Raw genomic sequence first — 13,790 nt, 5'->3', positions numbered from 1 at the left:
AAGCAATGGCAAGTAGAGGCAAATTTTCTGCAACGTTGGCATACATTATAATAATAATAATCCTCTAGGCTAATACCGTTGGCACCACCGTAGGCCCAAGTCTTCGAGCGACTTTTAAAGCCATTAATTCAGGTGGACGGGTTACAATGCGTAGGAGGGTGGTGGCGAGCCAACAGCTTCCTACAATAAACTATTACCGTTAACCTCAACAAGTTTTTATGGAAAGCGGAAACCAAAGAACTCGGGGGAAAACCCCTTAAACCAGTGGGGAGAGAACTTGCAAACTCTACGCAGAAGGAGTTGTTCCGAGTTTTCACCCAGTGCCACAAGCTAGGATCGAACCCAGGTCCTCTTGCTGCGAGGCAAAAGTGCTAACCCCTCCCGGAGTGGCGTAACTAAGACAACCTAGGCTGGGTTTTAGTTGCTATCTAGCACATTATTTGATATGAATTTAGGGGCCCTGTGGACCTCCTGCATTGCGGGGTCTGCGGGGGCCTATTTACGCCACTGCCACTCCTCCACTCCAAATTTCAATGGAGACTGGAAATCTGGAGAATGGAGGCCCAACCTTCCAGTAGAGACTGGAGGACCGGAGACTGGAGACCAAAAGTGTTGATGACCTATGGATGGGGGGGGGGGGGGGGGGAGTATTTTGGGCCAGGGGGCCATGCGAGGGGGGTGCGCCTTTTCGGTTTGAAGAGGGGAAGGATTCTTCATTGCTTGGAGAGAGAGGTAATAGGAGATAGCATAAATTGTTTTGGTCGTAGCTAACTTGTTAAAATGTTCCCGCAAATTCGTCATAGCACTGCCAACTTCTATAACGCGCTTCCACGATCAAGGTTGGCCGTGTTCCAAACATTGGGGCTGCTCCACTAAGCCTAGCTTAAAAACGTGTTCTAGTTTAAGTCTTTCATTTTTTTACAATTTTCAAGTCAGAGACTTAACATCACGATCACGACAATAATATTAATGTCCGAGTCGTCGTTAAATTAAGTTTAATAAATTAATATTTTTTCTTTTAAAATATTTAAAAACCAAAATAAATTTTAAGTGTGACTTTCTTTAAAAGTTACACTTTTAAAGATTTATTTAATTCTATAAAATACTACTTACGTGATTATTTACTTTTGTGTATAGAGAGGCAGAAGGTTTGGCCCGATTTTTCCCGAACCAGGGCGGCTCATAAAATGATTATCTGGCAAACCGGCCAACCTAGTTGTCTGGATAAATAATGGATTTTTGATAAAACTCCTACTCATTTAACGGTTATAGCTTTTTACAAACCATTAAAAATAGTTAATGAACTATATCTCTAGGATTTTGTAAATAGTTAAGTTTTGGACTTACTATATTTTGAAATATACTATCTTCACGTAGGCTACCTTAGCTATATTTTGAAAATCGAGTTTATGTGTACCAATCAAATAGGAATGAGCATAAGCATAATTTTTAAATCCAAAGAGTAATTAAGTTTGCAAGTCCTACTGAAGTAGCTCTAAGATGTCTTTGTGACAGTGATTGGCCTGTTTAGCTAGGAATTTATAGAAAGGTCAATGTGTCTTTATCGTTTGAAATGCGCCATCTACTGGGGATTCGCTAGGTATTATGGGTATCAACATTTTCGCGATTTTCATATTAAAAATTACATAGCAATAGCAACGGTAACTATATTTACACCAGAGTCTATCCACTATAGTCTCTGTTTACACTGTAAATGCAACTTACTTTTTTGGTTTTCCATGTTTGAAATATGTATAAGAGATTTCTATTCCTCACATTACCACCTAGGCTTAGCTACAAATTTCAACTTTATCTATAAAATGTACGAAAACTATAAAGAATAGTTTAGGAATAAATTGCTTACCTGTTTAAAGTATTCAACTTTTTCATTATCATTAAATATCCCTTTAAATTACTAATAACGTTTTCCATTTGACTGCTCTCGAGCGCTATAGATCGCTCGGATTAATATTATATGTTCCATTTGCGTGCTCGGATCTGCTCCGATCAAGTTTCGCGTGTTCCATTTCCCGCTCTCGGGTGCTCCGAGATCGCCCAAAACCGATCTGCAAAATGGCAGACCAAGACGCGAAAATTCAAATTACTAGCAGACGAAAAACAACCAAGTGCGAGAATATGGTAATTTCATGTTCCATTTGCGGTTTTACTCTAGTCGATTGGGGCGAGATCTATGACAGATTCGGAGCGAATCTCGAGCAATCAAATGGAAAACACTATAAGATAATGCCGGAACGATTTAAAAAAAACTAATCCTAAGCAAACGATATTTCTGGAAAAATTTCAAAGAACTCTGGGTAAAATGCTATTTCCCATAATTCTCGAAATAGTTTGAATTTATTTCACCAGGTGTCGTATTCAAACGATAAAGAATTATTCGCTGTTCAACGGTAAACTTTAAAGCAATTTTATAACCACGTGACTTTTTCTAAAGGTTTCCACCGTTTGATGGCGCTCAAATGTTTCCCGAAAGAAACTTTACCTAGTGTACCTTGCTATCGCCGATTCCTGGGATATCTGGCATCATTTGTTACCATTTATAAGTTAGTTGCTCGTCGGTCACATGGTACAAGTTCTTGGCCACCTCTATCTCCTTACGCATGCGTCATGTCTCCTATAAGCTTAGTTTAAGGGTACGTTCAGCAGAGCTCATCGGACTCACCGATTAGTAATCGGTGACATCGGTTTCCTACTGTACGCTTTGTCGCGTTTCCGGTTTTGACGTCACGGTAGTCATCGGTTACTCACCGAAGTCATCGGCTGGAAGAGTCGGTTTTTCCGATGACTAACGTCATTTCTGACGTAAAACTACTATAAAAGCATTTTAAAAAACACTGATGACTGAATAAAAGCGTTCAGCAACTTACGACGTCATTATGACGAAAAAGCTCATCGGTGGAAAATATCAAATCCATCGGTTTTTTCCGTTGACTGCTGCTGAACCATGGAAGAAAAAGTAAGGGAATCGAATTCTTTTACAAAACTCTACCCTGGTGTTGATGCCGAACTCCCACAAACGGGAGGATGGGGTGGGGTGAAAACAGAGGGGCCGCATCCTGGTAAATTTTATCACGTGACCTGCTAGCTACTTTGCGCCATCTATGTAATCCAATATCTCGAAAAAAAATTCGAATCCGGGCATGAATCGGAATATTACTCTTCTTCCACGTGTTTACTAAGGCAATACCGTGAATTTCGTGAAAAGACTCGATAGAGGTCGTTAAGTGGTTTTACTCCAGATTTACGTCACGATGACGTCACTAAAATTTTACCAGGATACCCCTCTTTTTCCTCCCCTGAATTCTCCCAATTGTGGGTGTGAGGCCTTACGGATAGAGAGAGAAGCACGCTTTCCTTTCGATTCCCTTACTTTTTCTTCCATGGCTGAACGTAGCCTTAAATTGAATGTATGAAAGCTGTCTGCTTGTTCAAAATTATCTCTGCGCAACAGCTGAAAGTCTCAACCGAAAATCATTGAAATTCAAAAGTCGTCCGCTATTGCTGTACATATTAGTTCACGGATATTAAGGCAGATGGCGCTATATTTCCCAAGCTCGAAGCCTATACTGCTTTGTAACGTTATAGATTTTGCCAGGCATATAATGGGTTCATTAAATTTCCGTTTTAATTTACGTTTCGGTTTATAGTTTATCTTACTGCACAATAACCGACATGAAGTGTGGTTTTTTTGCATATCAATACTGCAGAGTAACCGACGTGATGTGTGGTTTTTTTGGCAAATCCTAACTGCATAGTAACCGACATGAAGTGTGGTTTTTTTTGCATATCAATACTGCAGAGTAACCGACGTGATGTGTGGTTTTTTTTGGCAAATCCTAACTGCATAGTAACCGACATGAAGTGTGGTTTTTTTTGCATATCAATACTGCAGAGTAACCGACGTGATGTGTGGTTTTTTTGCATATCAATACAGCAGAGTAACCGACGTGATGTGTAGTTTTTTTGCATATCAATACAGCAGAGTAACCGACGTGATGTGTGGTTTTTTTGCATATCAATACTGCAGAGTAACCGACGTGATGTGTGGTTTTTTTGCATATCAATACAGCAGAGTAACCGACGTGATGTGTGGTTTTTTTGCATATCAATACAGCAGAGTAACCGACGTGATGTGTGGTTTTTTTGCATATCAATACTGCAGAGTAACCGACGTGATGTGTGGTTTTTTATGGCAAATCCTAACTGCATAGTAACCGACATGAAGTGTGGTTTTTTTGCATATCAATACTGCAGAGTAACCGACGTGATGTGTGGTTTTTTTGCATATCAATACAGCAGAGTAACCGACGTGATGTGTGGTTTTTTTGCATATCAATACAGCAGAGTAACCGACGTGATGTGTGGTTTTTTATGGCAAATCCTAACTGCATAGTAACCGACATGAAGTGTGGTTTTTTTGCATATCAATACTGCAGAGTAACCGACGTGATGTGTGGTTTTTTTGCATATCAATACAGCAGAGTAGCCGACGTGATGTGTGGTTTTTTTGCATATCAATACAGCAGAGTAACCGACGTGATGTGTGTTTTTTTTGCATATCAATACTGCAGAGTAACCGACGTGATGTGTGGTTTTTTTGCATATCAATACAGCAGAGTAACCGACGTGATGTGTGGTTTTTTTTTGCTTATCAATACTGCAGAGTAACCGACGTGAAGTGTGGTTTTTTTGCATATCAATACTGCAGAGTAACCGACGTGATGTGTGGTTTTTTTTAAATCAATAGGCAAAAAAATGGGCCGATAACTATTTCTCTAAGGAGACCTACCCATACGTTCAGACGAAATTGATCTTGGTGGTGATTGGGAAATCCCCAGTGAGGATTTATGTCACTCCACATGTGTTCGTTTCGACGATTGAAAGGTCCGTCTCTGGAAAAGGTGCACTCATCGGACACTAATACAAGATTGAGGAAATCCGCTTTTTCGTCGGGCATAATACAAAGCCAAGTACGGAATTCATATCGTCGTTCCAAATCGCCATCAGAAGTCCTTGATGTAGGGTCGCTTGGAACGGATGAAAACGGTGGCTGTCAGTGTGTCAGAATTTATACAGGAAGCCTATCATCATAGTTCGCTACGCCAGCGTCCCCCTAGCCCGTACAGGTGACAAATCCAGCATGGGTAGTAGTACCCTACTACTGATGGTCGCACCTTTGACGCGAGCCACTCAACCCAGCAGAAGGTGCAGCAATGGGTGGACCAATTCCCACTTCACACACAGCAGTGGGATTAAGAGTGGATGCTATAGCAACTCCAGCCGACACCCTACCTACGTAGGTAAGGAGTCAAACCCTTTGGAGAGAGCTCCTAAAGGGGAACGACGAGCACACAGCAGCCCAAGTAACCCGGCACAGCTGACACTGGAGATCCCGGTGTGCCCCAAAAGACCGGGAAACAGGACCACCGTGCCCTCACAGCAGGCTACCCAATCCCCCGAGGCGGCCAGTTGGCACGGACCCTCTCCGTTAGCCTGAGCCGAAGCTCAGTTTCCAGCCCAAACCTGACCGAAGTCGGAAGTGGAGATAGGAACGGTGGCTGTCAAGAGTCTCTAGACATATTCCCTTGACAATCCTATGTCGTCGCTTGCGCGTCTAATGCTTGAGCGAGTATTGGCCACGAAGTAGGCTAAGACTGGGACCTCCATATCGATATTTTGACGGCCTACTCCACGGAGCTTTGGATTGACATTTCCGGTGTTGTTGACGTCACGAACCGCTCCCATAACTTGGATTTCTGTTGGGATACCTAACACTAATCAACTGTCCAATTCAAGAAGCATTACCATTAGCTTCACCGAAAAATGTTTGCACCATTAATGTACGCTGCTCACGGGAATAAACAGGGATGATTCGACTTCAAGACAAACTTGATAATAATTTCTAGTACAAAATGCACTACTATTAAATACTAAATTTAAATCTGTAATTTGTCAAAAAAAGAGGTTTAATTTAATCTTTGGTAAAAAATGCTATAGATGATACATGTTTTTACACACAATCCTAAGGATTTGTGTGTATTAGTCTCACCATAAGTGGATCATTCTCTCTAAGTATACAAATTCCGGGTCTCGGTCGGGTATCTTAGTCTGGGTTTCGTGACGTCAGAGCTTGTATAGAGAGCAAACTCCAGAGAGAAAACTTTTTAAAATATTTCGGCGGAGGCACCACCGAGTGGTTAAGACGGCAACTAAAGGGGCGTTTATTGAACAAAACTCTACACTTGGATCTGAAACTGACCTTGAACAAATATGGTAGAGGTTTTTTGGGGGGAGAAATTCGAAGAGCCAACCCCCAAAATTTCTCTCTCTCGGGCACTTGAGACACGTTTCAGACGTGAGACGTACCATAAGAGATGTATGAAACGTTAGATTCGGCAGTATAAATTCAGAGTGAAGTTGAGGTGATACACAGTATAGGGCGGTTGTAAAGGGCTGCCAGACCGACCCCGACAGAGACTCTAGTCATCATAGGTAGCATAGCGTTTTGTCTACTTAGAGAGAATGATCCACTTATGGTCTCACGTACAGTGTAGCCGATGCCGATGCCGCCGTGTCGCGCATATCTCTTCAACGCTTAGGGCTATATAGAAGAGGCAATGATATCTCGTTCGAATCATACATACATCGCCATTGATAGCCTTTCATAAAGTTTTCAATTCGGAGCCCTAGAAGTTGGGCAAATGCCCAAGTTACTATTTTCGGTGGTTTCGCTTTGTGTGGTAGATATTTTATTTAAAATTAAGTCCTATAACGTTAAAAAAATATTATTGGATAGGTTAGGATTCAGCGAACCTACAACTTCGGTTATATCAGTAAATATTAAATTTAAGTATAGTTTTCAGTGTAATTTACGGGACCCCAATTTTCGTGGTTTTATATTTTCGCCTAAAAATCTACATAGAGTTCCGTAATTTAAGTCGATTTTCATGAAAGTTATATTTTTTAATAGCTGTGGTTTACATATAACCTAGAGTTGCAAATACATTCCTTAATTTTAATTCTAAGTAAGGTTTTTTGCTCAGCGTATACGGACCCCCGCAATTTCCAACATTGTAAATCCGCGTGTTTATAGAGGTCTACGCGCCCGTTTCCCTCTGGCGTTTTTCAAGGCCGTTCAGAGTGGGCCGCGCTTTCAACGTATGACCAGAAGTAACAATTAAGTATGACACTGATCTACCTAGTCTTCGGCGTATGACCAGAAGTAATAAGTGTGACACTCAACGTAACAAATAAGTGTGATCAGAAGTAACAAATAAGTGTGATCAGAAATAACAAATAAGTGTGATCAGAAGTAACAAATAAGTGTGATCAGAAATAACAAATAAGTGTGATCAGAAATAACAAATAAGTGTGATCAGAAGTAATAAATAAGTGTGATCAGAAGTAATAAATAAGTGTGATCAGAAGTAACAAATAAGTGTGATCAGAAATAACAAATAAGTGTGATCAGAAATAACAAATATGTGTGATCTGAAGTAACAAATAAGTGTGATCAGAAAAACAAATAAGTGTGATCAGAAGTAACAAATAAGTATGAAACTGGTCGAACTAGTCTTTGTCGTATAATCAGAAGAAATAAGTGTGACACTCAACGGCTGACTAGTAGTAACAAATAAGTGTTATCAGAAGTAAAAAATAAGAGTGACACTGATCGAAGGAATCTTCGATGCTTTCAAAGTATGACTAGAAGTAACAAATAAGTGTAAATTTGTATATATGTGTGACCGTGGATATATTTTGGTTGTGATACCGGCGTTGCAGGTTGCTGTTAATAGCTCAAACAAACTTAACACATTAGAAGGATTGTGTGTATTCTGACCGTTGTACGTTTTGTTTTAATTCTTAATTTAGGGCCTCCAAAAAACTTATTGCCTCACAGTATCCACTTGTTATTTTTCATGACCTCGTACCTCGGTGTGAAATATCTACTTTTTCGAGTACGCTCTAAAACTTTCTGATAGAAACATTTTGTCTAACAGCTGCCGGTGAAAAATAAACATTTTCAAAACAACGATTTTTAATCCAATATTTATGAAACGTTTTATTATTTATCTTAAAGTGTCAATAACTTAATAAGCAAAGGTCTAGGCCAAAGTTTTTAAGATCACATACCCGTTATTAAGAGGTAGGTATTCATAATCTGCACCTCCTAGTGGCTACGTCATCAACTATGTATTTCTGAAATAAATTTCTGCGAAATGCATTATGAATGCGCACAGCCGAACGTTTTTTAAACTTTGAACCACGCGGGTTTTATTTTTATCGCTTTAAAACTTAAAATTAACACTTATCTTTGCAAAATGATTAATCAGACCCTAAAACTGTGTTTATGAAATTTTATTTTTCAAATTTGAGATTTAGACGCGTTTTGTGTGGTATTTATCAACGCGAGCGTGGCTGCTCTACCAAGTAAGATAATATTTTAGATGGAGAAATTTGAAAAAAGAAGATGTCGCTACTGCACTATTGTTGTACGTTAATTTTCTTCTCTCAAGAACAACGCCGTTACCATGGGCCTCTATGGTAGACCTTTACTTATGAGATGGTATTACGCTAATCCTAAAAATTTCAAATTCAGACACCCTGTATAAAAAGTGCTGATAATATTCTGTCATCGGAAGTACAATGGTATATAAAATTTACGATTAAACGCCGTTGCAAACACAAATAGTGGAAAATACAGTCGCACTGAAACAAAGATTGGATAATATTACACCCGTGACAATTAGTTTGGAACTGACTCGCAAAAAACAATATTAAACGACAAATGAATCGTAAAAAATTTTCACGAGTAAAAATGTGAGCGTTGGAAATTTATGTCGGCGTATAGTTTACCTTTTTAGCCGAGGCAAGAATGGTTTTATTCCAACCAGGAAGAATGACTCTGATGAGTGGATCACCGGGAATCATGGTCGAATTATCCCCCTTCCGCGAGAGGGAGGGAGATAAAACGTCACCGGCGCTCCAATGGCGTCGGGGGACGTCAGTTCATGAGATACCCGGCTGATTTGATTGTGGTTTAGGGGGAGGAAGCTTACTGTGAGAGCGTGAGGGGGTTGGCAAATCGTCTCGGTAGAGTCACTATCCCCAAGTAGAAATGAAAATATTCTTGGTTTAGGCATACGCGGTGAATGTCTGCATTTGACAAAACTAGAGCACGCGTATGTAGATGAAATAACACACCTAACGCGCTTACTTTAATGGTTAGAGTCCTGGTTCAATTCGCCGCTGGAAGCAACGTTACGTTAAAGAGAGGAATTAACTCCGGAGGTAGGTGCGATTTTAATCGCTTCCTTGCATAATTATATCATAAATAATATAACAATTGTAAGTAGGACACTGCCGATTGTGTTCAATAATATCTGAAATTTTCCCAATAGGCGATATAATAAAGTAACGTGGCCTTCTTGTTTTGATGGGAAAGGCCACCTTCCACTATGCTTCCATTAGCTTTCCCACCCAAGAGCCTATGAATTCATCCGTAGGCTTTAACTGTACTATTTCGTTATCCCATTTTAACAAGTTGAGCAAGCATATCTGACTTTATAATATCGCCTAATACAGTGACACTCGCAACGGAACTGAGCAAGGACAGTAGATACAGGGACGAGAAAGCAGGAAAAAAATTTCGATTTTAAACGTCTTCATATTCACGGGGAGTTAGATGTAAACAAACCGCGGCCATTGTTAAGACGTGGTTCACCATGGACAGTATTATTGTAGTTAGTTTTTACCATTTTGATGTTAAATTAAAAATAAAACTACGAGCGTAAATAATAAAAAGCCCATTTGTTTTGAACACTTAAACCTCGTTAAGAACCGTTAAAATTATATGACCGCCATTTTTTTTGTTTACAACTAACTCTCCTTGCGTTTAGGTCGTTTCAGGTGATATATTCCAACAGAGGCCGCCAGGCCCGCCAATACACTTTCTCGTCCCTGTATCTACTGTCCTTGAACTGAGTAACATATTACCGTCCTGGGTTGTAGTAAATTTCGGTTTGGGCGTATGTTAGACACTAGGGGGCTCTGTACTGATGATTGCGCGGTAACTCGGAAAAATGTGTTCGGTGTTGATTAATTAATTGTCACAGCGAATTTATAGAGGGGTTAAGCCACTGCGAGAAAACGTGAACGGGGAGACTTGTAAAGTGTAGACGTGCCTTTGTGTGTACAGCCTGCACCTTTTTACAAGTTATCCCTACACGTTTTCGACGGCTGGCTTACCCTGAATATTATCAAGGTTAGTTTTTTATGATAAGATTATACAAAAGAGTGAAGAGTTTAAAATGATATTTTTTCCAAATATTATATTAATTTTTTGATTTTTAAATAAAATAAAATAAGAGTAACATAAATTAAGTTAAAAATTAATATTATTAATAGTGAGTGTAGGGAGCTGTTGGCTCGCGTGGCATGAAGGGCTTGCCACCACCCTCCTACGCATTGTAACCCGGCCACCTGTTTAAAGGCTTTAATTTTGTCGCAAGATGACTTGGGCCTAAGGTGGTGCCAAGGGTATTAGCTTAGCTGATTATTAGTATTCGATAATTTTAATTTTAGATTAATGAATGTGCATTTACAAGGAGACGACCCGAGGTGTAACGCACCGATTTTGTTCAAACTCGGGGCATCGGTAGACCTTCATGTAACTTGAAAAATCCTAAAGGGATTTTATTCAATGGGCAACGGTTTTGCCATGGCAACGGAAAATGTTTGTTGACAACTTAAATGGAAATTTTCCCATTGAAAATAACATGGGATTATGACCGATTCCAAGGGTCCCTCCCACCTGTCATTTTACAAAATTGAAAAAAATTAAAATACCAAAATTATAAAAATTTTATAAAAATTGACGAAAAAAATCAAAATTGGTCACATTTTTATCAATTTTTTAAATTTTTTTCACAGGGAAATCGGTCAAAATCCCATGTTATTTTATGTTGTCAAAAACATTTTTCGTTGCCATGGTAAAACCCTTGCCCATTGAATAAAATCTCTTTATCATTTTTCAAGTTACATGAAGGTCTACCAAAATCGGTGTGTAACAAATTGGGTAGTCTCCTTGTTAGTGTACACCTTAGTTCCAGAACAGGATTGAGGACATAATCGGAGTAAAATGAAGTCAAAGAGCTACATCAACTACCTTACCTCGAAATCCCAGAACAGTTGAAAAATATCTATCTAGTCTAACGTATAAACATATGGTGACAAACTAGGATAATTGAGAGGTTAAGTCCGTCCTTGGAAACGCGTACGGAGTACACGCTAAAACTATGTCTATTCTGTTACACGTTCTGTGTACACGTTTTTGATCGTTGGCTTAACCTTAATAATGATGTGGATGACATTTTATAAAAGGTTATTGCTCTTGGTATTAACATAGGTGGATAATATTTTACCACACTTATGTCTATTTGGAAAACATTTTTTTCTAGCCAGGCACTGATGACCCAAAATGACGACGAAACCCGCTGTAGGTTCTGAGTGTCATACTTCTGTAATAATATTGTAGACTTCAGATATAAACACAGCCACATTTGTAGGAAGCCCATAAACCTTAGAAGGAAACCCTAAAACGTTAGTAGGAAACCCAACCACTTTAGTAGGAAAACCAACCACTTTAGTAGGAAAACCAACAACTTTAGTAGGAAACCCAACCACTTTAGTAGGAAAACCAACAACTTTAGTAGGAAACCCAACCACTTTAGTAGGAAAACCAACAACTTTAGTAGGAAACCCAACCACTTTAGTAGGAAACCCAACCACTTTAGTAGGAAGACCACCAACTTCAATAGGAGAACCAACAACTTTAGTAGGAAATCCACTCACTTTAGTAAGAAAACCAACCACTTTAGTAGAACAACCAACCACTTTAGTAGGAAACCAACAACTTAAGTAGGAAAACCAACCACTTTAGTAGAAAAACCAACCACTTTAGTAGGAAAACCAACCACTTTAGTAGGAAACCCAACCACTTTAGTAGGAAGACCACCAACTTCAATAGGAGAACCAACAACTTTAGTAGGAAATCCACTCACTTTAGTAAGAAAACCAACCACTTTAGTAGAACAACCAACAATTTTAGTAGGAAACCAACAACTTAAGTAGGAAAACCAACCACTTTAGTAGAAAAACCAACAATTTTAGTAGGAAACCAACAACTTAAGTAGGAAAACCAACCACTTTAGTAGAAAAACCAACCACTTTAGTAGTAAAACCAACCACTTTAGTAGGAAACCCAACAACTTAAGTAGGAAACCCAGTAACTTTAGTATGAAACCCAGCAACTTTAGTAGGAACCCAGTAACTTTAGTAGGAACCCAGTAACTTCAGTAGAAAGCCTAAATTCATTAGTAGGAAAATACACGCATAAATTAAGCCAAAAAACCCTGTATTTCCAGATCGCCATGGAAGACATCGCCGGTTTTGTAGTTCCAGGAGTATCCTTCGTCCTTCTGGGATTATGGTGGCTGGCGGTGCCCTTGCACAAATACTTCAAGTCCCAGCAGAAGCAACCCGACCACAAACCGACCGAACCATACGTCAGCCAGTCCAGCTACCACTTCGGCTTTTGCCCCAAGACACCGGTGGAAGGCCTGTTCCAAATAACCGGCGGCCTGACGTGCGTCGTAGCCTCCATCCTGCAACGGAACGACCCGGACAAACCGTCTCACCACATTCTGTACCTCGGTTACGTCATCAGCGGAGCCGTTGACGTCATAAAAGCTAACAGCAAAATACTGCCGAAGGGTTCCGGATACGTCAGCTTAGTCGTGGCGCATATCCTGGAGGTTATGCTACTGCACCTTCAACAAAGCACGGAATTGAAAGTGAAAGTGGGCGAACTACCCTACGTGGGCAACGATACCCACTTAATCGACGGAATTACCCACGTCGATATGGACAGTAAATTCCAGTACTACGTCGGGCAGTCCACCATCGAGAATTACACCGAATTTCTTATGTCTCTCACCGTGTTGAGTGTCTGCGTTGTTTTGATTCTTGAAATGAAATTTCGACACGCCATCGGTTTCGCGGTGATCAGGGCTGTTTTCTGTTTGGTGCACGGTTCCTGGCTTTGTCAAATGGGCGTCTTGTCCCGAAAAATCGACGACTACGACCCGGTCGGGTCCTACTCGAATTTGGTTAATTTAATGTACGTGACTCACGTAGGTGGCGCTGCCGCCTTAGCCGCTATCGCCATTATTTTGTGTTACTTAATTTATTTGAAAAATATTAGATTATACAGCGTTTTCAGATCCGTTCCTACCAATTTTCATATCTAACCAAATAGACGCTTTTGTTAAATTAGCGAACGCCATCTGGTGACGGTTATCGAAACAAGGATGAATAGTTGAATACACTGATTCCACTTTCCAGTTTGTTTATATTATTTCGTTTATTAAATAGTGGTTCAGTAACGAATCTAGAGATGGCGCTAGTGCAGTGTTGGGTAGTATTTTAAATACTGGCCTTTAGAATACTATTTTAAATGCATATTCAGTATTTAGTATTTCATTTTAAATGTATTCAGTATTTCATTTTAAATACTTTTTTTAAAAAGTATTTAGTATTTTATTTTAAATACTTTTATAACAAGTATTTAGTATTTTATTTTAAATACTTTTATAACAAGTATTTAGTATTTTATTTTAAATACTTTTATAACAAGTATTTAGTATTTTATTTTAAATACTTTTATAACAAGTATTTAGTATTTTATTTTAAATACTTTTATAACAAGTATT

The 13,790-nt window shown here is 39.3% G+C and overlaps 1 protein-coding gene across 2 annotated transcripts; it reads left to right on the top strand.

The window, feature by feature from the left end:
• Positions 1-9,193: 9,193 nt before the first annotated feature.
• Positions 9,194-13,493, top strand: LOC149958788 (uncharacterized). 2 transcript variants are annotated; one of them, XM_090165036.1, is made up of 2 exons: positions 9,194-9,309; positions 12,444-13,493. In XM_090165036.1, exon 2 carries the CDS (start codon positions 12,450-12,452, stop codon positions 13,326-13,328), a length of 879 nt encoding a protein of 292 aa, XP_090021162.1. In that variant the 5' UTR covers positions 9,194-9,309; positions 12,444-12,449; the 3' UTR covers positions 13,329-13,493. The 2 variants fall into 2 exon arrangements, with proteins under 2 accessions (XP_090021162.1, XP_090021163.1); XM_090165037.1 differs by having other exon boundaries at positions 9,194-9,313.
• Positions 13,494-13,790: the final 297 nt, after the last annotated feature.

Source organism: Leiobunum rupestre, chromosome 2 (genome assembly GCF_980474605.1).
Source record: "Leiobunum rupestre chromosome 2, qqLeiRupe1.1.hap1, whole genome shotgun sequence".
NCBI classification, from domain to species: Eukaryota; Metazoa; Arthropoda; class Arachnida; order Opiliones; family Sclerosomatidae; genus Leiobunum; species Leiobunum rupestre.
The sequence above is the reverse complement of the archived record's forward strand: the minus strand, read 5'-3'. Positions and strand labels throughout refer to the sequence as shown.

What these genes read in the sequence shown, in the direction of transcription:
- LOC149958788 (XM_090165036.1), top strand. Translation starts at nt 12,450, where the DNA reads ATGGAAGACATCGCCGGTTTTGTAGTTCCAGGAGTATCCTTCGTCCTT.